This window comes from Macaca thibetana, chromosome 3 (genome assembly GCF_024542745.1).
Source record: "Macaca thibetana thibetana isolate TM-01 chromosome 3, ASM2454274v1, whole genome shotgun sequence".
Taxonomy (NCBI): Eukaryota; Metazoa; Chordata; class Mammalia; order Primates; family Cercopithecidae; genus Macaca; species Macaca thibetana.
The window spans coordinates 15297909-15322599 of NC_065580.1; the positions used below are offsets into that span (position 1 = coordinate 15297909).

At 40.8% G+C, this 24691-nt stretch overlaps 1 protein-coding gene and 1 long non-coding RNA gene across 2 annotated transcripts in view; both read right to left on the reverse strand.

The window, feature by feature from the left end:
- The window catches only part of LOC126951059 (uncharacterized), a 94987-nt gene that overhangs the window by 35354 nt on the left and 34942 nt on the right, over positions 1 to 24691 (reverse strand). The gene's annotated exons all lie outside the window — the stretch shown is intronic.
- On the reverse strand, positions 21792 to 22748 carry TAS2R60 (taste 2 receptor member 60). The gene is given in 1 exon segment (XM_050784940.1): positions 21792 to 22748. A coding segment is annotated over 1 exon segment (957 nt).

Sequence of the window (24691 nt, forward strand, 5' to 3'; positions counted from 1 at the left end):
AGAGCGAAATAAGAATTACCATAATTATATAACAGAAAATGTATGCTCAGAGTTTAAGTGACTTATTCAAGATGCTTAAGGAAGATTTTCTGAATAAAATGTTATTGTGAGTCCTGTGCTCTGTCCTCTACACATCAATATTGATACAGGAGGTAGAAATTATTAAGCAGATAGTGAGGGTAAAAAAGTCCTCAGCAGAGCTTCCCCTTTAACAAAAAGCAGCCCAATAAATTATTTTTTTCTAACAAATGGAAAAATCGAACCTCCAACATAGAGAAGCAAGTTGGAAGCTTGCATGGGGGAATGCTAGCAGCTATGCCCAGAGAAAAGGGCTACCCGGGGGCCAGGCCTGTCCAACATGGAGGCTCTATCTTCCCTTTTCTTTGTTACCACGTGTACAATGAAGAAACAGGCAACATGATACCAGCCAAGCAGCCTTAACCAGTGTTTTGTGCCCTGTGAAAATGGCACACCAGGTCTGACCAACCTTTTGTGCCCTATGTAAATCAGACACCACCTCCTCAAGCTCATCTGTAAAACCCCCTACATTTCACTGCAGGACTGACAACCCATTTTTTGGGACCCATCTCTGCAGCAGAGAGCACTTCTCTTTCTTTGGCCTATTAAATTTCCACTCTGAACCTCACTCTTTGTGTGTCCGCGTCCTAGTTTTCTGTGGCTGTGAGACAACGAACCTCAGGTATTACCCCAGATGAATGATGCCATTTCAATCTCATGTAATCTGCCAACTCTGTGTGTGTGTGTGTGTGTGTGTGTGTGTGAGTGAGAGAGAGAGAGGAAAAAAGAAACCACTGAAACTATGCAAAATAAAATGGTTATAATAAATTTCCCCAAAGTGACTAAGAATCAACAAATATCGTAACTGAGACAGTCTTACATAATATAACATTTGTCCATAGTAGTTAAAAATAGTAAATGTAAAAAGTCAATATATTGAAAGCATGCTCCTTGGAAGATAATGTTGTAATGCAGAATAGTGTTGGCTGAGAACCTTGGGTAGGACTGGCCTATGATTTCTGCCTCGAAGAGAAAAAGATGGAATGTTTATGACAACAGTTGTTACAACATAGATAGGAAAACAATGAGCAAACACATAAAGATTTTGCCAGAAATAAAATGTTCAGATTCTATCCCTGTCCAGACTATCCTGCTGGACCTAGGAGAGAAGAACATCACCATGGTAGAATAATTCTGAAACAACATCACCGAATCTATTTTATCGTGGTCCATTTAAAATTGCTGTGAAGGACCTAGAATAAAATTCTGCTTAGTAACTAATTTAATCAAATATTTTACTCTTAAGGTTTATTCTTTTTGTTCTGATTCATACTTTTCTATATGTGGGTATTCTAGAAGTTTGCAATCCATGAAAACTAATGATGATTCCTCATGTGAAATGGTAAGAATTCCTTTGCTTATTCATCATTTTATATTGTTCATTATTTTCGTCTATTTTGTATTTCAGAGTCTCATTTTATACTTTGGAAAGGCCTTGTGTCTGTCATTATAGATAAAGGAAATCGTCACAATATATGAAAAAATATAAAGTTAGTATTCTAATTTTGTAAAAGTATGTTTTTATGGTTGATATGTTGGCATTGTATGTTTTTGTACAATGAGCATAATTCAGGGTGAGAAAATACATCTGGAAGGAGCCATGAGTGCCAACTGTGATTATCTCTGTATAGTGAACGTGAGGGATTTTTAACTTTTTAATAATAGTGTGTTTTCCATATTTTCTGCAATAATCACATACTACCAAAAATAATATCTAAGTTTTAAAACTAATGAATGCTTTGTGATATTGCTATAGTTTAAATGTGTCCCTCAAAATTCACATGTTGAAATGTAATCACCAATGCGATCACATTAAGAGACTGGGCCTTTGGGGAAGTGATTAAGCCATGAATGGATTTTATAAGAGCACTAATCCATTCATGAGGGTGGAGCCTCATGAACAGATCAGTGCACTTACAAAAGAAATTGAAGGGAGTGCCCACATGCCTTTTGCCCTTTTGCCTTTTTGCTCTTCCATCGTTTCTGCCGCGTGAGAATAGCACCAAGAGATGATGCCATCCATAGAGCAGTTCCTCACCAGACACTGAACTTGCCAGTGCCTTGCTCTTAGACTTCCCAGCCTCAGAAGTATGAAAAAATAAATTACTGTTGTTTCTAAGTAACTCAGTCTCAGGTATTTTGTCATAACAGCAAGAACAGACTAAGACAGATGTTTTTAAGGACATCTAAATAACTGTATCTCTCCATTAGCCTTAACCTGCAAGACTAGATTTGAGGCTATTAAGAACTGATTTATCTGGCTTGGAAGATATCTGGTTGGAGGAAGGGCAGAGCAAGACAGAACTGGTCACAGTATTTAAAGTCTCACCATTACACAGAGTTGTATATTAATCTTCTAAAGACATAATTACTGTTGTCTTCTGGAGAACTGTCTCTATAAATATTGAATGTTTGACTAATTGATCCAATTAAACCTTTCAGCACGTCTGCCCTGACTTTTCCTGCAAACATGTTGCCACTGCTAGTACCAGCAGGACCATCTTGCCACCACCATCATAACCTGAGGAATTCAGCCCCCATTCCCATCCTACAGACACAAAAAATGAAGCCCTGTAAGGGTAATGACTTTCCAAAACCACAAAATAAGAGGCAGAAGAGAATGAACACTTAAACTTAGGTCTTGACTCCAAGACACTAACACATTCTTTAAGAGTCCTTGTGTCATCTGGTTTAGTTCTTTTCATCACCAATTTCATGCCTTGGAAGACTTTTAATTTTGAAGATAAGGGCCAAAATTAGAACCCTGATAGCCTGCCCTTCCCAAATCTCTGCTAGTGTATGGCAAGGAGGAGGGTGCCTACAGTATAATGACAGGGGTGGTGCAAGAAAGTGTTTGACCCTCATTTGATCTTGGGAATTAGTGATTAGAAGGGTATCTGACTGTGATTAGGGCACTAGACTAACTTCTTCCAAATTTCTGGGTTCTGACTCAGGATTCTCTTAAGTTCAGGAAAGCCATTTACAAATTTCAAATCAAGGCAAAAGAAAGGAAGTTTCTTTGAGGCTTTTGCAATTTCACTTCTCAGAGCTGGGTTACTACCGGTTGCTGCAGGACTGGGCTGGTCCGGAGAAACTGGAATGGAAACCATGCTAGTTCATAAAGTATGATGATGTCAAAAACAAGCACAGACCAATGTAGATCAATACGGCAAGTCAAGAAGAGAGTCAAAGACAACAATCATAGGGCTAGACCAAGCTGGAGCAAACAGGCCAGGAGCAGAGTCCTCCTTGGGAAACCACTTCACTTTTCAGATTATCTATAAGACAGTAGAACTTAAGCAGAATTTAGAGTCCAAAGTTTAAACTCAGCAAAGAAATGTGAATGGAGAGCATAGGAAAGCACAGGAAAACATCTCAAGATTTAATTATTTTTTACCCAAATGAGAATGTTGTTGATTTTAGGACAGGAACTGCACTCTCTCACCCAGACTGGAGTGCAATGGTGTGATCACAGCTCACTGCAGCCTTGACCTCCCTGGGCTCAAGCAATCCTCCCATCTCAGCCTCCTGAGTAGCTGGGACCACAGGCACATGCCACCATGCCTGGCTAATTGTACTTTTTGTAGAGACAGGGTTTTGCTATGTTGCCCAGGCTGGGCTGGAACTCCTGGACTCAAGTGATCTGCCTGCATCAGCCTCTCAAAGTGCTGAGATTATAGGCATGAGCCATTGCTCCAGAATTTAAGGTCCTTCTTGATGTGAGAGAACCAGAGCTTCTGCCACATGGACCCTCCGGAATACAGCAGGGTCTGTGGACTTGATGTTGGGTGCATGTACCTGCAACTGCAGCAAGGCATGTGGCTCTGCCTCTGGGTCATTCTGTAGTTCTAAAACGTTCCACGAGCAACTAAGCAACTACTGAGCTGAAGGACTGTATCCCTGTATCTGAAGGACTATACATTCTTTATAGCCAAGACTATGCAATATTTATCTCTTTCACTGCTCTAGTAAAAATATTTAAGAATTCATAAAGTTTATGATTCTTTCACTCATCAGCCTCTGTGCCTCATTGATTCTTCCTCACAAAGTGTTCATGATCACTCGTCTTCTGATTCTCAAAAGGATTTGCTCAAAGAATGTTTGCTGAACACAGTATAAGGTCTTAATCATTTAAATACATGCTTTAATTTCAGAGATTTCTCTTTGTCTTATAGGGAGACACATGTTGTTCTCTCAAGGGACAAGGATCTTCTTCAATCCCTGCATCCCCCACATAGTGGCACAAAGGAAATATTTGTTGAATGAATGAGGTTAGTTGCTTTTCCTTTTTAAAATAATCTTGATGTGTCACTACATATTTTGGTACAAATGCTTTCAATATTTGGTTATTCAAAGAGACTGAGTTGGCAAAACTTTAAATAGATGCTATGGTAGAAGCAGTAAAGCTTGCATTTAGCTTGGATATGTTGAGAAGAAACATGTGTACATTTTCATCTTCATGATCCTCCTCACCTAAAGCCATGGGCTATTGGAATGTCTACAGAGTAGGTTGTACATACAAAGACATTTTTGCTCTTACTCGTTGGAACCCCTGAATATATCTGGTCCCATCACCACAGGTTCGTGGTGACGTTTTTCAAAACTAAAATTAAAAAATAATGGATCAGTGAAAACTCACCATAAGAAGATCTGTAATAAAAACTCCCAAACACAGATAATGGAAAAATGTAATGTTATTGACTCAGATAAATATAAGCCATTGACTTTAACTTGAGAAATGCAGCTTTTCCCCCAACTTTCTTACAGATTCCTCAATTATAGTACAGAGGAGTTAAAATTTAAGTGCTTCCCGATTCTAAAGTAGCTGGTCCAATTTCGACCAATTTGGATCAGCTACTTTTCTTCTCCATTTGAAACTTTCCAAGAATAAAGAAGATAGTCTTCTTGTACTTGATCTCTACAGAATTAAACAGATGCTGTTTTTGGTGTGGACCCAAATCATAGCCCCTCAATGAGTCTGTCAGCAGAGCTGGAAGTCACCAACTTTTAAAAGTAAAGTCCTAATCCCTTATTTTATGAAAATTATAGTGCCACTGGAGGCAGAAATCTATCTTGTCCTCAAAAACTATTGCACTTGGTCGGGCATGGTGGTTCATGCCTACAATCTCAGTACTTTGAGAGATTGAGGCCGGTGGATCACTTAAGACCAGGAGTTTGAGACAGCCTGCACAACAGGGCAAAACTACATCTCTACAAAAAATAAAAAATAATTAGTAGGGCGTGGTGGTAGGTGCCTATAGTCTCAGCTACTCAAGGAGGCTGAGGTGGGAGGATCCTTTCAGCCCAGGAGTTTGAAGCTGCAGTAAGCCACAATGGCACCACTATGCTCAGCCTGGGGAACAGAGTGAGACCTTGTCTCAAAACCAAACAACCAAACAAGCTATTGCAATTTAGTTTTGATGTAAAAGGTATAAAAATCTGAGGACATAAGAGCAGTTTCATATTAAAAATAATATATCACCTTGAGCAAAATAGATAATGAAAGTATTATGTAAATAGTGTATTTTAAATCATGTATTCAACCTCTTTTTAAAAATTGTTTGACTTACTGAAAGAAAAATCAAAGTTTTCAAAAAGAACTGTCCCCACACACAGTCCCCTACCCCCACCTAGCCTTCGATTTCCATCACTATAGTCCGGAACAAGTATTATTTATAGTTAAAAGATGCATCAGTCAGCTCAGCTAACTAAAGTTCCAAGTGCATTCAGCTGCCTACTGCTAAAGCCCAGTTTCGAAAGCTTTTATCTGTCACCAAGGCCAGCCATCCAAACCACTGAAACTCAGATTCATTACAAGCCTGTGACAGAGGCCAACCCCATGCGCAGAAGCTCCCTCTCTGCCTCACAATTCTGATTTCACTTCAAAGATCCAGTTTCCCTCGCAACTCTCATCCTACCTGAGGTCTTGTTCTTGTGACTTTTTTAATCTCAAGATCACGCCCATTCACCTGAGTGAATCACAATAGAGTGGCCAGCAATACGGGCCTAAGTAGACAAGAGTTCAGAAAAGGAGGCCATGCGTGACTTTAAGAAATGTCAAATCTAATAGATTGCTATCAAAGATAAACAGAAACCCCAATATCAAGTATTTGAAACGTACAAAATTTGCAGCAAAATATTACAAATAGGTAATACTAAATAATGGACTATATCCGATTAGTTTCCATTTTATAATTCTCTCGTTACTAGAGTCAAATATGAACTATTATACTTCATTAGTGGTCACTTTAGCTCTTCACTGCTTCATACTCCTTTAACTGGTGTATATATGTTGCATGGTAAATTTCTTGAATGCTAAGATCCTACTTTTATAACCCCATTGCACTTAGCAGGGATGTACACCTAGACCTCCATATCAAGGTGATCAATAAATGCTTGTTAAGATGTATATGAATATGGAAGCAATTACTCCTCTCTAACAACAACTGTAAAAAATGTGGAAGCTCAGTGTTTTATCAGCGAACCAGCAAAATCACCAAAGTTTCTGAATGTATAAGAAAATGTCAATTGATGATCCAGCTTCTAGCAGCCACACTCATTTCTCCAAGCATAGAAATGATGACCTGTCGCATAACAATAGTAGTCTAATTAAATTATAATAAAATAAGTATCCATGTGTTCAGCAAATATTTATTGAGTGCCTACAATTTGCCAGTAAAAACAAAGCAGACACAAATCCCTGTCTTTGAGAAGCTTACATTAGAGTGGGGGAAATAAACCATAAAAAAATATAAATAAGTAAAAGAGATAGTGGTAATGCTAAGGAGAAAAAAACGGGACAGGGAATAGTAGTACGGGGTATTACAATTTAGATACAGTGGCAATGACAATTCCTGAAATAAGTGAGGGAGTGAGCCATGCCAGTATCTGGGAATAGCATTCCAAGTACAGAAAATGCAAAGACTTTGGACAAATTCAAGGAACGTCAAGAAAGCCAAAGGGATGAGCTCAGTGTGAGAGGAGGGTAGAACAGCAACAGATGAGTTCAGAAACATGAGATGGGAGACATAGATTATAGAGAGCATTTTAGTTCATTATGAAGTCTTAAGCTTTTACTCTAGGATGAAAAGCAAATCCAGAATTATGAAAGAGATGTGACATATGATTTATATTTTTCAGGGATCCTGCTGGCTGTTGTATTGGAAATAGACCAAAGGCAAACAAGAGCAGAAGCTGCAAAACCAGTTAGGAAGCCACTGCAATAATTCAAGCTAGAGTTAAGAGTGGCTTGCACCAAAGCAGTAGCAATGGAGGTAATGATAGGTAGTAGAGTTACAGATTCATTTTGAAGGTTGAGTGAACAACCTCAACTCTAACCCTGACTTTTTCAAACCCTTGTGTCAAGGTCTGGCTTTCAAAAGATTGGAGTGAAAGAACAGCTTTCTCCATATGAAACCACAACCCAGAAGCAGGTCATCTACCAATGCTTTAGCTCTAGGTTAAATGGTCTAGCATCAGGATTGCTGAATGATTTTACATAGAATACAAAAGGTTTTGTCCAGAGAGACTGGAAGAATGGAGTGGCAGAACCAGAAAGGACAGTGAGAGAAGCATGTTGGAGTGGGAGGTCAGAGAATATTAGGAGTTCAGTTTTAGATATAAGTTTTAAATCAGACATGTATGTACACATGTAAAGAAGGGCTATACAAGTGTTAATCAGAGAGATATAGCCTGAAAATCAGACCACTTAGATCACACTTTTAATTTATTTTTTAATTTAACTTTTAATTTTAATTTGTGTGTGTGTGAGTGGTCTTTGCTTTGCATGTCTTTTAGCCTCCAGGAGGAGTTCAAGTGAGACTCTGTAAAGCTCTGTATATGTCTCTTATTTTAATTTTTGTTTTTATTTTAGATTCAGGGAGTAAATGTGCAGGTTTGTTATGAGGGTATAATTTATGATGCTGAGGTTTGGGCTCCTGTTGATCCTGTCACCCAGATAGTGAACATAGTACCCAACAGCAAGTTTTTCAGCCCTTGCCCCCACTCCTTCCCTCCTTTTGAACTCCCTAGTGTCCAGTGTTCCTGTCTTTATATCTGAGATAACACTTTTCAGAAGCAGAGTCTGAGATGGAGATTCTTGTGCAAGTTATATTTTGAGTTGTTGCTTTCAGGAAAAAAAAACTGTAGGAAAATAAGAGACACAGGATAGGAGAAGAGAAGAAACTAAATTTTTTTAAAAAGTGGTTTCTAGATCAATATATAGTCACTTTGATCCCATGAGGAGATTTGGAGTGCAGTTTGACCCCAAAGGTTGTCCCATTTGAAGGCAAAGAAGCGGAGCTGTTATAAGCCTGCATTAGACAGTCATTAGCCAAGAACTGCAGAAAGAGGGGGATGGAACAATCAGACTTCTTTGGGTGGACTGGCTTCCATCAATCAAAGGCAATCCTTGGGAACCATTAGCAGTCATTAGCAGCCAAAATCTGGCAGGTAACAACAGGTATATCAACCCTGTAAATTCAGTGGATTCAGTTGGAGGGAGGGTGCACCAAGAGCATCTGTTGTAATCTACCCCTTGTACCACTCAGTTTTAGCATACTCTCACATAAGGTTCACTCCACCTGGTCAAAGCTTCTCCAGGATTCTGGCCAGTTGAAATTTCTGGAGAAACTGACAGAGAGAGATTTAGTGATGCAAACCATATATAGCCCCAACTGCTGCAGCTGATCATGAGGCCATGACTCATACACATCACTGTCTTCGTCTACCACCCACTCTAAACATCTTTTACTCTTGACTAGCACTTAATGCAGTGTAGGTGGCTGTCCTGATGAGGAGTCCCAAACCCTCATCCCTGAGAGATCTAAGTCCTGACTGCCATGTCCTTATCAGCAGTGCTTGCTGTACCTGCCTATTTGTAGTAGAATTAGCAGTGGAAGTGCTAAGAGATGATGTAATAGTCACATAAGTGCTTCACATACTCTTCCCAGCCCCTATTTCCACATTATGATCATAGCCAATTATTCCTGCGAGTTGGTAACTCTTTTCCTAGCCTCCTGGTATTCTGGGATCAGGAGCTCAAAATGACCAGGTGGCAGCTATAATTTTATTAGGACTTTTCTTGTGTCCCCCTTTGGAAATGCTCCCCACTCTGGGAACCAAGAGCTCACACTCTGGGAACCAGCCTCTATACACACAAAGCATAAAGCTAAAAGCATGGGAAGCACAAATTCTCCAAGAGGGTCTCTAGGAGATATGGTGAGCAGGGCCACCTCTACTTCCACTCCTTGAGTCCTAGACCCATGTGGTCTGTGTTGGAGACACAGCACAAAATAATGGCCATTCATTTACAGTATATTCCACATTTTAAGGGCAACAACTCACCTCCACAAAAAATGTCATCTCAAAGTTGGTGCCTCAGCTACACATTCCAAAGGTCATTCCAGCTCTTTCAGAAACAGGCAGTTTCCAGCTGGCATGGCTGGTGCCTGCAAGTATGCTAGAGAATGTGGCAGAGAGAAAATGGTGGTGCAGGGCTTGGAATTCCCAGCTCAAGATCCAGCAAAGAACCAGAAAATTTCTATGACTGTGATAAAAAAAATCCCTTTTCACGTCTGATTGTGGAGCTGAGATTTTTGAAAAACAAACCTAAAATCTATCATGTGGGTTACAATGTCACATTAACTTCCAACCTTGCAGGGTCTCTTGAAAAAGTTAGGGTATTCATCAGCTAGGGGTCTGGCGCAGAAAACTGGGGTGGAGAGAAATGGGCAGATTCCAGTAAAACTAGAAACATGAACTCCTAAATTCTGCCAAATTTTCTTTACTAATAGAAGCAGCCCTTTCTACTTTATCTGAGGAGATAGATCACTTCTTTCCTCCAGAAGGCCTGTGAGGGACTTACTTCAAGTAGTTTCTTTGCAAGGCCCTGCAGATCCTGAAATGATCACACTTCCACCCCACATCATTTCTTTTTTTTTTTTTTTTTTTTTTTTTTTTTTGAGACGGAGTCTCGCTATGTCGCCCAGGCTGGAGTGCAGTGGTGGGATCTCAGCTCACTGCAAGCTCCGCCTCCCGGGTTTACGCCATTCTCCTGCCTCAGCCTCCCGAGTAGCTGGGACTACAGGCGCCCGCCACCTCGCCCGGCTAGTTTTTTGTATTTTTAGTAGAGACGGGGTTTCACCATGTTAGCCAGGATGGTCTCGATCTCCTGACCTTGTGATCCGCCCGTCTCGGCCTCCCAAAGTGCTGGGATTACAGGCTTGAGCCACCGCGCCCGGCCCCACATCATTTCTAGACCTATGACCAGTCTCATGTCCCAGCTGGTCCAAGAGAGTGAGGCCATATTGTGACCCACATGGAAAGTGTTCTATGCACCAAAATCCCAAGGAGGATGGCTGCATCCAAGGGGGCATGCATTAGTAAATTTGATGTATATTGCTAAATTTCCCTACAAAGTACACTAATTATGCTCCATCAGCAATGTGGAAAAGAGCATGTTTCTCCAATCACTTGGCAAAAGAGCATGTTTTCAAAGTTTTGCCAAGTGGATAGTTTAAACATTGTAGCCCAACAGAGTTTTAATTTGCATTTCTCTTATTATAAATCAAGTTGAGTATCTTTCCTGTGTTTAAGAAGCCTTTTGTATTTCCTTTTCTGTGAAGTTCATATTCATATTTATTGCCTTTTCTCTTTTTCTTTTGGATTGATCCTTGACCTATCATTTCTAAGAGCTCTTTATATATTGGAAATTAAATCTTTATTATAATATGGGTTGCAAGTATTTTCCCAGCTTGTTTTTTTTTTTTGTAATTTTCTTATAAATTTTTGTCACACATAATTTTTAAAATTGAAATTAATCTTTTTCTTTATGAGCTTAAAAGACTTTCCACATCCCAAGACATTAAAAGAATCCCTCTTCTCGCCGGGCGCGGTGGCTCACGCCTGTAATCCCAGCACTTTGGGAGGCCGAGGCGGGCGGATCACAAGCTCAGGAGATCGAGACCATTCTGGCTAACACGGTGAAACCCCGTCTCTACTAAAAATACAAAAAAATTAGCCGGGCGTGCCGGCGGGTGCCTGTAGTCCCAGCTACTCGGGAGGCTGAGGCAGGAGAATGGCGTGAACCCGGGAGGCGGAGCTTGCGGTGAGCCGAGATCGCGCCATTGCACTCCAGCCTGGGCGACTAAGCGAGACTCTGTCTCAAAAAAAAAAAAAAAAAAGAATCCCTCTTCTCCCATTTATTCCTAGCAATTGTATTGTTTCATTTTAACATTTAACATTGATATGTTTGGACTTTATCCTAGCATAGGATTTAAGATATGGCAACATTTTTTAGATGACTATTGTTACCTCAACATCAGTTATTGAATTTTTCTCTGATATGAAATATTACTTTTATCTATACTGAATTTATATTAAATTACCATATGTATATGAATTCATTTTCTGGACTATCTATTCTATGGTGTATATTCACACACAGTTTTAAATTTTGAGGCTCATGCTATATTTTAAGATATAATAGAGCCTGCCTACCTTTTCTGACTTCGTTCAATTTCTATAATAAGCTTAAAATATGTTAGTCTTATTTTTATAGGTTTAAAAAGAGGAGAAGAGTACTTTGTAGGTCTCATACTAAATCAGCAAATTAACTTAAGAATAATTAACATCTTGCCAGGCACCATGGCTCACACCTGTAATCCCAGCACTTTGGGAGGCTGAGGCAGAGGGATCACCTGAGGCCAGGAGTTCTAGACCAGCCTGGCCAACATGGTGAAACCTTGTCTCTACTAAAAATACAAAAATTAGCTGGGCATGGTGGTCCATGCCTGTAGTCCCAGCTACTTGATACACTCAGACATGAGAATCACTTGAACCTGGGAGGCAGAGGTTGCAGTGAGCCAAGATCACGCCACTGCACTCCAGCCTAGGAAACAGAGAAAGACTGTAGAAAGAAAGAAGGAAAGAAAGAAGAAGAAAAGGGAGGAAGGGAGGAAGGGAAGGAGGGAGGGAGGGAGGGAGGGAAAGAAAAAAGAAAGAAACAGACAGAGAAAGAAAGAGAGGAAGAAAGGAGAGAGGAAAGAATACTTAACATCATTTATGGTACCAAATCTTCTTATCTAAGAAGACAATGTAGGATTTCATTAGTTCATGTCGACTTTCATGTCTTTCTGAGTATTTTTAAGTTTCCTTCAGGTCGGTCTAATACACTTTTTGTAAAATTTATCTTTTTTGTTCTTATTGCAATAAAATATTTTCTTTCATTCTATCGTAACTGGTGGTTACTTTTGTATATTAGAAAATGCTCATTTCTGTATCTTTGTTTTGCATCCCACTGCCTTACTAAGTTCATATTGGTCTGTAGTAGCTTTTATGTTGTTGTTAATTGTTTGGATTTTCCAACTATACAAGAATATATATAGCTCTCCTTTCTGATGTTTATAACTAAAATTTATTTCTCTTAATTAAATCAAATGTTTTCACCATTAAGATACAAATTGTGGTGATAATGGTCCTTCCTTTCATATTCTTGAGTTGTATAAGAATGTCTCTGGATACATTATACAGGCTGCAGGTTTTTGGGTAAAGTGGATATTTTTTTCATGTTATTAAATATTTATATTATTGAGCATTTTATCAAAACTTAGTATTAAATTTTTAATTGCCTTTTAGCATCTTTGGAGGTGATTATGTTACATTTCTTTTATAAGTATCAATATGTTATGTTAATGACTTTTCTAATATTGAATCATCCTTAAATTCTTAGATTAAATTCTGCTTGGAAATGATATAGTGTGTAATGCACTGTTGGACTGTGTTTTCTAATATTTTATTTAGGATTTTCCATGCATTAGTGAGATTAGGTTGTAGTTTTCCCTTTTATGCAATTTTCATTTTCTCAGTTTTCATGACCATTTCATTGGTATTTGCAAGGTAGTTGTATTTTCTGGGCATGTGCAGAGTTTAATAACTATCAATAAGAGCTAACTTATTTGTTTATACAGCAGGTCCTTGAATAATGTCGTTTGTTGTAACATTGATGAGAAAAAAAAATGTTGATCCCTGGCGGGGCCACCAGTTGTAGGGTTTGCAAGCTCTCCTAATGTCTGCGCAGGTGTTCTCTGGGTGCTGGGATTTCCTCCCGGAGGCACATTAGGTTAACCGCTGTGTCAGCACAGTCTCAGTCTGAGTGAGTGTGGGTGTGTGAGTGTAAGTGCGCCCTGCGTTGGAATGGTGTCCTGTCCAGAGTTGGGTCCTGCCTTGCGCTCTGAGCTACCAGTAGAGGCTCCAGCCACCCACCTCCCCCACCCCCGACCTGGAATAAGTGGGTTGACAAATAAAGGAGTGAACTAAAATCATTGTAAAATAAAAATTTGTAAAGTGTACGATAATTGTACAAATGCATGACAATAAACGATGCAGTATGAAAGCACTCAGCGAGCCTGCCCTACTTGTTACTGCTTTATTTAAAATTGTGGTGGTAGGAGGTGCTCCTTACAATTTTTGCTTTGCCAACATTTATCCCTTGATTTAACCCACCACCACTGCAATCACCACCACTCACTGATGCACCAAAAATTAGGAAAGGAACTATCTTTCCAGTTTTTATTAATCTTTCTTAAATGTGTGTGTATCTCACATTTATTTCCATTTTAATATTAGGAGTGTTTTGGGTCTTTATTTAGAAGTTTGGTGTTGTTTTTGTGACCAGAAATATCCTGTAGAAACTTAACTCTTGTTTATGTCAATCAGCCTATGATAGAACTGGTTTCATTATATGTGGTTTCACTTAAAGTCAAGGTTTCTAAGAACCTGTAGATGAGGTTACTTACTGTACTTACTTTTTGTCTTCTTGGCAAAGATAATTGAAGCCATTTGCTTTTGGTGTTTCTGCCTATATGTTTTAGTATGTCTTGTAATTTCTGTTTCATAATTATGGATGCTATACTATTTAGCACACATAGGTATTCATACCAATTCTGTCTTTATTTTGTATTTTACCTCTTAATATTAAAAATTTATCTTGTTGGCTCATTTAATAATTTTGTCATGAATTCCTTTTTTACATTTAACTAACATTGTTTTTTGTTATTTTATTTTTAGCCTTTCTATAACTTTGTTTTATTTATGGCTTATAAATATTACAGTTGTGTTTTGTCTTTAGAGGCAATCTGAAGACTGTCCTGTTTTAGGTATAAAGCCCATTTTTATTTAATTGTATGTCCAATATGTTGGACATATGTTTATTTAATTGTATGTCCAATATGATGAGAAAATAATAATTGACTAGATTGTAAAAGTCTGTGCCTTCCCATCTTGCTAGCACTCTCTGATGCTCTGTTAATTGTTCACTCACTCTGAAGAAGTGAGACATTGAGGAGAGGGCCACTTGGCAAGGAGATAAAGGAGGCTCAGCCCATAGCTCATAAGGAACTGAGGCCTCTGTCCAACAACCCAGGAGGAGCTGAGTTCTGCCAATAACCACATGAGTGAGCGGGGAAGTGGACCCTTCCCAGCTGAGCCTGGACATGACTGCAGCCATGTGAGGCCCAGAGCCAGAGGACATGGTGAGGCACACCTGCTTTCCTGATCCACAGAAACTGAGTTGATAAATGTTATAAGCCACTAAGTGTTGAGGCACTTTGTTATACAGCAATAGAAAACTAATAAATGCTTACTAAGGGGCTTTACATTTCAGGATGAGCCTCTTTTCTGCAGAAAGTATATTTTTGCTGGATTTTTCTTAGCTCTGTCCCCACTAGGCTCTCTCACTTCTCTTTCTACTTCTTTTCACTTTCTTTCTTGATTCTATCTGATCCCATCTATGATTGATAGTGATTTCACATAATTTGGAATTTGTGAATTACCTGTCTTGCAGCTTCATTAAAATAGAGCTTCTAGGATCCTTTTCAACCTTCCTGTTCCTCTTATGTGATTTCTAGTGAAAGAAGGGAAAAACTACCGACTTACATATCTGTGTTTATAGCAGAAAATTTATTAGTCTTTTAATTTGAACTTCCCTGATTAAAGTTTCTTTTCCAAGTTTACTTGGCAATTTGTATTTCCTTCTATGTGAATTATCTATTTTTGTCATTTAACCACCATTCTATTAATTTGCTGAGTTTTTTATTGGTTTGTAGGAGCTCTTTGTATATTACAGACATTAGCTTTTATCTTTTAAAAATGTTTGTAAATATTTTCTGGAAGTCTGTTTCTTGTCCTTTAATATTTTCTGGAAGTCTATTGCTTGTCCTTTAAAAGGACTTTGGTGGTTCCTACTTACATAGTGGTTTTTTTTTTTTTTCATTTTAAAAAAAGTGTTTAACCCTTCTGTACTCACAGTTGCTAATTATTTTATTATGACTTGATATTTCTGGACTTAAGAAGGCCTTGAAAAAAATAGGGCTTCTCTGGTTTGTGGGAGTTGAAGAGTGTGTACACATTCTACAATGATATCCAAGAAGATGGAAGAGCAAAGGAAACATTCCTTTAACATTGAAAGGCTGTATTTCATAGAATAAAATATACGAAAATTGAATTATTCTTAAAAGTTAAAAAGGATTTTTAAAAATTAATATTTAGACTAAAGATCATCTACCTATACCAGAGAAGGATTACTTGCCACAAGAAACTGCCTATTAAAATCAATTTGAAAGTGAAGTTTAAATGCAAAGAAAACCACTAGTTTATAATCTCCTTATAGAAAATGGTTAAAAATATTGATCTTAGTTAAACAAAATCAAAGGAAATAAAAATAAAAGATGCTATTTTCATTCATCATAAAAATGGATAAAATCTAGAATTGAGGAGGAGGTGAGAAAATAAGCATTCATTTTCATCCATTGTTGACATCAACATAAACTGGACCAACATCTTTTCAAAGGACAATTTGGTAGTACCCACCAAAAGTTAAAATGTATGCCTTCTTACACCCAGCAATTAAAAAAAAAAAAAATTAAATTAAAAAATAAAAAAAAAAGGCTGGAAGCAGCTCATGCCTGTATTCCCAGCACTTTGGGAGGCCTAGGTGGGCGGATCTCTTGAGTCCAGGAGTTTGAGACCAGCCTGGGCAGCATGATGAAACCCCGTCTCTACAGAAAACACAAAAATTAGCCAAGTGTGGCAGAACCAACCTATAGTCCCAGCTACTCCAGAGGCTGAGGCAGGAGAATCACTTGCACTTGGGAGGCAGGGGTTGCAGTGAGCTGAGATCACACCACTGCCCCCCAGCCTGGGCAACAGAGCAAGACCCTGTCTCAAAAAATTTTTAAAAATTTTAAATTTTTAAAAAAGATTATCCATCTGGAATTTATGATTAAATGTTAGCTCTATCATTTTGGTTTTCCAATTGGAGTACCAGTATACCACAACACTAAATGACCATCTTTTCCTCACTGATTTAAAATGCTTTATGGCAGGGCGCGGTGGCTCACGCCTGTAATCTCAGCACTTTGGGAGGCCAAGGCGGGCAGATCACAAGGTCAGGAGATCAAGACCACGGTGAAACCCTGTCTCTACTAAAAATACAAAAAATTAGCCGGACGCGGTGGGGGGCGCCTGTAGTCCCAGCTACTTAGGAGGCTGAGGCAGGAGAATGGAGTGAACCTGGGAGGCGGAGCTTGCAGTGAGCCAAGATCCTGCCACTGCACTCCAACCTGGGCACAGAGCGAGACTCCGTCTCAAAAAAAAAAAAATGCTTTATTTATCATATATATAATTTTCATGTAACTGTTGTCTGGGCTGTCTGTTGATGTGCTTGTCTATTCACTTCATTATATTCTATTACCTTATTGTCTACATCAGTATCACACTGTTTTAAATACTACAGCACTAAAGTGTCCCAAATTCTACCACTCACTGACTATAAGACCTCACTAAACCTCTCTAAGTCTCATTTTTTTACATTGTTGTTTTAAGAAACAATACATAAAAGACTCAGTAAATCAGTGTTCTACATATGTCTCACACAAAATAGACATTCAATAAATGGCTGTTATTATAATTCATAATTATACAATGGAGGTAATAAAGAATTATAATTCATAATTATGTAATGAAGGTAATAATGAATTATGTTATAATTCATACTTATATAATGAAGATAATGAATTATATTATAATTCATAATTATATAATGAAGGTAATAATGAAATATAATTCATAATTTTTATTACAACTCATAATTCATGATGAGATTAGACGGCAAAAATTTATGATAATAAGTTACCAAATATTTTCAAAATACAACTACCCTTGCTTCTCTTTTACTTCTCCCTGTGTGTTCAAGCTCCAATGGAACTTGGCCCTGTGGAGAGATCATTCAGATTCTGGAAGATGCTCTGTTCTCCTAGGCTAATGGTGTGAACAGCGGAAGGAACAAAGAGTAGCTTATGTAGGACGCTATGGAAAGGGAGATTGGGTCAGTAACAAAGAGGAGAGCTGGCACTCCACTAAGTTTCCCATAGGAAAGACTGAAAGCCTGCTGTTCACAGTTGCTTAGCAACAGGCAAATGTACAAGAAAGAAGTCAAAGACATCATAAAATCAGGCAAATGTTACTCTCTCACTCACCCATTTATTATTTCTACATTGTGTATAAGTCAAAGTGTGACTTCCAAAAAATAAGCCAGCCAGACAGTAAAGGAAATGCAGCTCAAACATAGGCATAAAAATATAGTAGGTACCCCAGAGATAAATGTACAGATAAAAGTACATGTGCTTCTAGCTGGATTCCAGCTTATAGAACCATTCTGCTCAGTGCAGCAAGTACTTGTAAGTGCTTCAGAGGATGCATGGAAGAGTATGAGGCAGCCCATGCCGTTAAGAAGTTTAAGATCTTCTAGGGTGGGAGAGACAACTATGCAGACAGCAACATCACAGGCAGGACTAATGTCACAACTGAGGAACTGCAACTTATATATCCTCAAAGGTGGGAGAGATTAAGGCTTGCAGGGCATCCAGAAAAGCTTCACTGAAGAGACACCATTTGAATTAATAAGAGTTAAAGAGAAAAAAAATGTTAAGTAGGATTTTTAACAGGTGCATGGGGGAATAGCGAGTGCTTTTCAGGATATCAGGGAGGAAGTTTTAGATATGCCCAGAACAATAATCCAAATTTGCTGCAAGATAGGATTCTACTAGAATGACAGTGAAAGGTAAAGTTGCTGCCAGACTGTGGAGGTTCTTGAATGCCACATTTAGGGGGCCTGTGCTTCATTTAGCAGGCACTGAGAGGCTGAGTGTGGTGGCTTATGCCTGTAATCCCAGCGCTTTGAGAGGCTGAGGCAGGTAGGTCACTTGAGGTGAGGAGTTTGAAACCAGCCTGGCCAACATGGCAAAACGCTGTCTCTACTAAAAATACAAAAGTTAGCTAGACATGGTGGTATGCACCGTAATTCCAGCTACTAAGGAGGCTGAGGCAAGAGAATCACTTGAACCTGGGAGGTGAAGTTTGCAGTGAACCAAAATCGGGTAGCAGTGAGCCAAGATCATGCCACTGCACGCCAGCCTGGGTGACAGAGCAAGACTCTGTCTTTAAAAACAAAAAACAAAAAAGGCACTGAGAGATGATTCAGGTGATACACCTTCAGGAGATTAATCTGGAAATGATAGTTCTGACTGGAGTGGCAGCAAACCATGAAATGAAGCAACTAGGGAAGAAGAAATCTCAGCAGTGCAGGCAAAAGAGGAAGATAGTCTAATCTCAACAAGGATCAGGAATGGGAAGAAGCAGACAGATGATGGGGACGTCACAGAGGTAAAATTTGAAAATGGTTACCTATTAGGTACCAGGGCTCAGCAGAGAGAAGAGGGTGAAAATTAACTCAGAGGTTGATAGCCTGATTTACTGAATAGCTGGAATAGATGGACGGATTCATCTGAGCAGGGGACGTGCTGGTGGGAAGAGGAGGGAGGGAAAAGAAGAGGAGGAGGAGGAGGAAATAAAGAAGGAAATACTTTGAACTTGATAAATTTGCTCATGGTACTATCAGGTGGTAATGTCCAATAAGTGGAAGAAAATATAGGATTGGAGTTTAGAGAAAGGTCAAGGCTTTGGTAATTATCGACATGAAGGGCATAATTGAAGGTATGTGAGTAGATTCAAACACAAAGGAAAGAGATTAGATATCATCTTAAAGGAAGAAGAGAGCTGGCTAAGGACAGAACCAAGGGGCTGGAGGATGAGTGATTAGTGAAGGGGACACAAAAAGAAGTGGTGGGAACTGGAAGGAGATCCTGGCATCCATTGCCAAGAGAACAACTTTTAGAAAGATGTGCAGATGGGCAATTATGGGGTGAGGTTTTCCCTTTTTTTCTGAGACGGAGTTTTGTTCTTGTTGCCTAGGCTGGAGTGCAATGGCACGATCTCGGCTCACCACAACCTCCGCCTCCCGGGTTCAAGCGATTCTCCTGCCTCAGCCTCCCGAGTAGCTGAGATTACAGGCATGCGCCACCACACCCGGCTAATTTTGTATTTTTAGGAGAGACGAGGTTTCACCATGTTGGTCAGGCTGGTCTCCAACTCCCAACCTCAGGTAATCCGCCAGCCTTGGCCTCCCAAAGTGCTGGGATTACAGGCGTGAGCCACTGCGCCCGGCCTATTTTCCTTTTTTAAAAAAAAACCTTTCACCAAAATCAGTAGTACTTTTGTAAAAAATATTTTTAATCCGTTTATTTTAAAGAAATCATTTGTTATCAACAGAGGCAAATACCACAGAGACATGGGAGGAGAAGGGCTGGGGACAATATCACATTTAGTGACAAAGAGATTGTGTGTGCCCCTGTAGAAATAAACATGTTTCAGCAGAACAGGGAAGCAGGAGAGGATTGGAAGGCACACGGGAGGATCCTGCAAGTGACTCATTGGCAGCACAGGGGCACGGGGGCACAGGAGCACAGGGACACAGGAGCACAGGGGCACGGGGGCACAGGAGCACAAGGGCACGGGGGAACAGGGGCACGGGGGAACAGGGGCACAGGAGCACAGGGGCACGGGGGAACAGGGGCAAGGGGGCACAGGAGCACAGGGGCACGGGGGAACAGGGGCATAGGAGCACAGGGGCACAGGAGCACAGGGGCACGGGGAACAGGGGCACGGGGGCACAGGAGCACAGGGGCACGGGGGAACAGGGGCACGGGGGAACAGGGGCATGGGGGCACAGGGGCACAGGAGCACAGGGGCACGGGGGAACAGGGGCAAGGGGGCACAGGAGCACAGGGGCACAGGAGCACAGGGGCATAGGAGCACAGGGTCACAGGAGCACAGGGGCACGGGGGCACAGGAGCACAGGGGCACGGGGAACAGGGGCATGGGGCACAGGGGCACAGGAGCACAGGGGCACGGGGGCTCAGGGGCACAGGGGAACAGGGGCACAGGAGCACAGGGGCACAGGAGTACAGGGGCACGGGGGAACAGGGGCACGGGGGAACAGGGGCACGGGGGAACAGGGGTACAGGGGCACAGGGGCATGGAGGCACAGGGGCACAGGGGCACAGGAGCACAGGGGCACAGGGGCACAGGAGCACAGGGGCACAGGGGCACAGGGTCGGGGAGGAGCGAGATAGATAAGGGGATTGTTTTCAGGGAAAAAGTTTAGAGGCACATTTGTTGAAGAAGGGAAAGACAATAAAGAGGGAAAGTTGGAAGATTTGTGTAGAAGTAGAAATTCTTGACCTAGCAGCAGAGAGAAAACGGGCAGGAGCAGGTGGGCTAGGAGCACAGATGTCAGCCTTGAAAAGCCAAAAACAGAGACCAGTCCTCTAATGTAGAGGAGTGTGGTGAGGTAAAAACTAGGAAAGGAGGCCGAGAGATTTTAAAATGAATGGAGGAGAGTTGAGGGTTGTCCCGTATGAATAATTCAAGGGATAGCTGAACTTAAGGAGCGTTTGAGAGGAGCTGGGAAAAGCAGAAAGGCAGTCTGCACATTGTTCAGCAAACACAAAGGCTTTTTCTTCTTAAATCTTAGGTCTTAGACAGATATAGATAAACTTCCCCATGTGAGTAGGGGAATTACAACAGGCCCCAATATCAACCAAAAGAAGTTACATCTGAACCCACAGACCTTAACAAATACAGAGGAGACTAACAGGCTGGGCTACTATAGAGAACATGAACCACATAAAAATCATGGACACCTAGCACTCAGAGGGATCTCCAAAGGTCGTCGGAGAATGCACACATCCCTGACAACACACACGGCTGCACACATGCACCAATTACACTATGCTCTGTGTACAGAGTTTAAACACCAGAAAGTCTTCTATGGAAAGAAGGAGAGAGGCACCACAGTAGATGGCCAGAAAACTGTGAATTGATGAGAAGGGAAAGATGGTTCACAGGACAAAGCCTGAGAAAACTGCAGTTCCAAAACTATGCCCCAGTTCGATTCAACAGATAAAATATTGCATGATGTTTGAGGATCTTTGTATCCAGTTCCCAGAACGATTATTTTAAACACCAAGAGATCGATCACAGGAAAAATAAAGGTTTCTGGATTCTTTGACCACATCAAGTCCCACAGGAACCATGGACACGTGAACTACACACTTGCTGAGCACATAACGTGACACTAGCCCATATTTCAGGACCTTTACTCTCACCTTGAATCCTATTTCATTGAAGTCATTTTTCTAATCGTTAACTGTAGCAACAGGGAGAAAACATTCAATGTGGCAAAGAGAGAAGCTATGACCCTTTGAGTCCATGCCTTCTCCACAGGAATCTCCTTGAAGTTTTTCGTCAGCTGTGGCTCAAGGTGTCCGGCACCTCGAGGAACGGCACCTCTCCAGCACAGCTCTCAGCCTGCGGTTGCTGAAGAGCAGAATGATGGGGTGAACTCCTGCACACAGATAAATCACTGACTCCCCCACCCAGAATTTAAAGTCCAGAGGTGGAAAAATACCTGCAGCACTGAGCACCAGTGACAGGAAATACGAGATGAAGAGCATGGCAAGAGAGAGGAGAGCCAGCAGAGCCTTTACGTGTGCCTGCACACTGGGTTCTCGGAATCCTGAGGTTGTAAGGAGAGCCTTCTCCATGTGTCTTCCCAGAGATGTGATGAGCAAAATCATGCAAATGAAAAAGACAGCAGTGGGCATTGTCCAAGTAATCATTTTTAGAGGGAAAAGGTAGAATTTCTCACAGTAGCTCCATATGCTATTGCCAGTGACATTCCAAGGTTGTAGATGGTTCCTTAAATAATTCTGATATATACTGTGGTTGCCTATGAAAAATAGAATGGTGGTGAAGCTGGAGAGCCCTACAGAGCTGAAGAACATCCATGGTACCCACTCAGACAACTTGTGCTTTAGCTAGAGGAAGACAGGGTGGGTGAAGGTGGCAATTTTCACACAATAGAAGACACTGAGCCAGCTAGAGAACCACAAGGTGGCAGCATTCAGGAAGTCCCACTGGAAAGCTAGAAACTGCAGTACAGGGTTGTATGGGAAGGCTGTCGGATACAGCAAAACATAAATGGTCTTACCCATTACCACCCACTGCAGACAAAAGCGAGAGGCCCTTAGGCTAACCAGTAACTTATCACAAGGCAACAACGTTCCCCGTAGCACCCACTCCACACCCAGAGCAGCAGTGATGAAGCCATTGCCTGCTATTGCTACCAGGCACAAAAGGAGTAAAATGATAACCAAGATGATGGCCTTCTGGTCAGTCACCGAAGATCCTAGAACCATGTGATCTCCATTCATCTCTCCAGTGGACAAGATGGGTCCCAAAGCTTCAAGGGCTATTTCTGTTGGGTTGCTCTGGAAGGTCTTGTAGGATTTGGTTGTCCCTCCACCTGCCCCGAGTGCAGAGGCTAGGCCAGAGTAGAGGACACAGGCTATCAGCGGAGGGTGGAGACGTTTTTTCTTCTCAGAGTAGATGCAAATATTGTCACGGCTCAATTTTCAAAGTCCCCATACCGGCCCAAAAATTTGCCTGCTCTTCTGCCTATTCTCTGCCCATGTCAACATCAAAGTGGATAATATATCAGGCCCTGGCATTTAGTGTCCTTACACAGGAGGTTATACTTCTCTAAGCTGACACCTAAGACAGGACCATGCACCTGCCGGCTCAGTAGTATCATCTGTGGGACACACCTGCTACTGAGACAGCACTCATATCCACAGAGCGAGGTGATTGTTACGTTGCAGACGTTGTTCTGAATGCTCTCCTTAGTCTCACAACAACTCTATGAGGGAAGTGGTATGGCAAGATCCCTCTAACCAAGACAGAGAGAAAACTGAGCAAACCTTTACAGAGAAAGGTTAATTCAAGTCTTATTACTCACAGTGACCATCATCATAAAAAAGAACACAGGAGACAATTATACATAATGAGGCAGGCAAATTTTTTCAAAATTTAAAAATATATATTTTATAACTGCTGGCCTCTAAAATAGCAATTCACAGAGGAACCCCCAGTAGCGATAAGCCAATGGGATATGGCAGAATGAGCCCTGTACTAGGAGTCAAGACAGCCTTTAGTCCAAGCTTCACCCCTTATTGTGAGTTGTTGGATATGTCAGCCCCTCTGCCCCTCATTTTGTCCATCTATAAAATATGAAAAGTATCCTATGTTCTAATTCACAAAGATGTCTTAGAATCTCAGCTTAGAACAAAAGAAGATACTAAAGATAATCTTACAGATAAAAGAAATAAGGCCCCAAATTATATATTAAGACTCCCACCTAAAGCCACAGTTACGCAGAGGAAAGAACAAGATCCAAACTGATTCCAGGACCAGGAATCTCTGCCATGGTTAGCAATACATGTTACATCTCCATCTTCTTCATCCCTAGCTGAACTCAGAAACCCAAAGTTTTGAGTCTTGTCACAATCACTACGGATCCTCAAGCAGTTAACCTCTCTGAACACCCACCTTTCTTCACCTATAAAAAATATGGATCACAAATAAATATGACCATGAATATGGTAAATATATTGGAAACTATGAATCTCTGCATATGGACAAGCAGCAATGATGATGATGACAATGACTTTATTAGAATGGCTGTCTTCTATTCCATCCATCTTGTGGCATAATAAGTAGCATAAGGAGAATTCAGGAGAGCATCAGGGATGCAATAGAACTTCAGGGCACCAAATGTCAGACCATTGACATCAACCAGAGAAGGGCAGAGTAAAAAAAGACCTCATTCTTTATGGAAATGAGCTTCAAAGAGTCAAAAAAAATCAGCAATCAACACCCAGGTGAGTGTAAGTAGGTTAACGTGTCACAGGGAGATAGAAAAGCAGAAATTGTTCTGGGTCAAATACAGCAGTATTGAAGGCTCAGGATCAAGTAACATGACAGTAAGGGGGTTTTTAATAGAATACACATCTTCTGGCCGGCACCACAACCTACCAGTTCCGTATATAGGACCCCCACAAAATGGGAATAAAATGCATGTCAGCATCTCTTCCCAGTTCTCAGTCCACTTCCCAGTCCCCAGTCCACTTCCAGATGAAATTGTTTCTTTAACAGATAGGCGAACCATAGTGGACACAGTTCTTCTGGGTAAATGAAAGCAGATGAACTTAGGTAACTCACTCTGCCTTTCTGTGAAGATGCAAATTTCCAGGAGATAGAGTTCCCAACTGCTCTCTTCCTTGCCCTTTTTCTTCTGGCTGACATTTGGCTGTTTTCT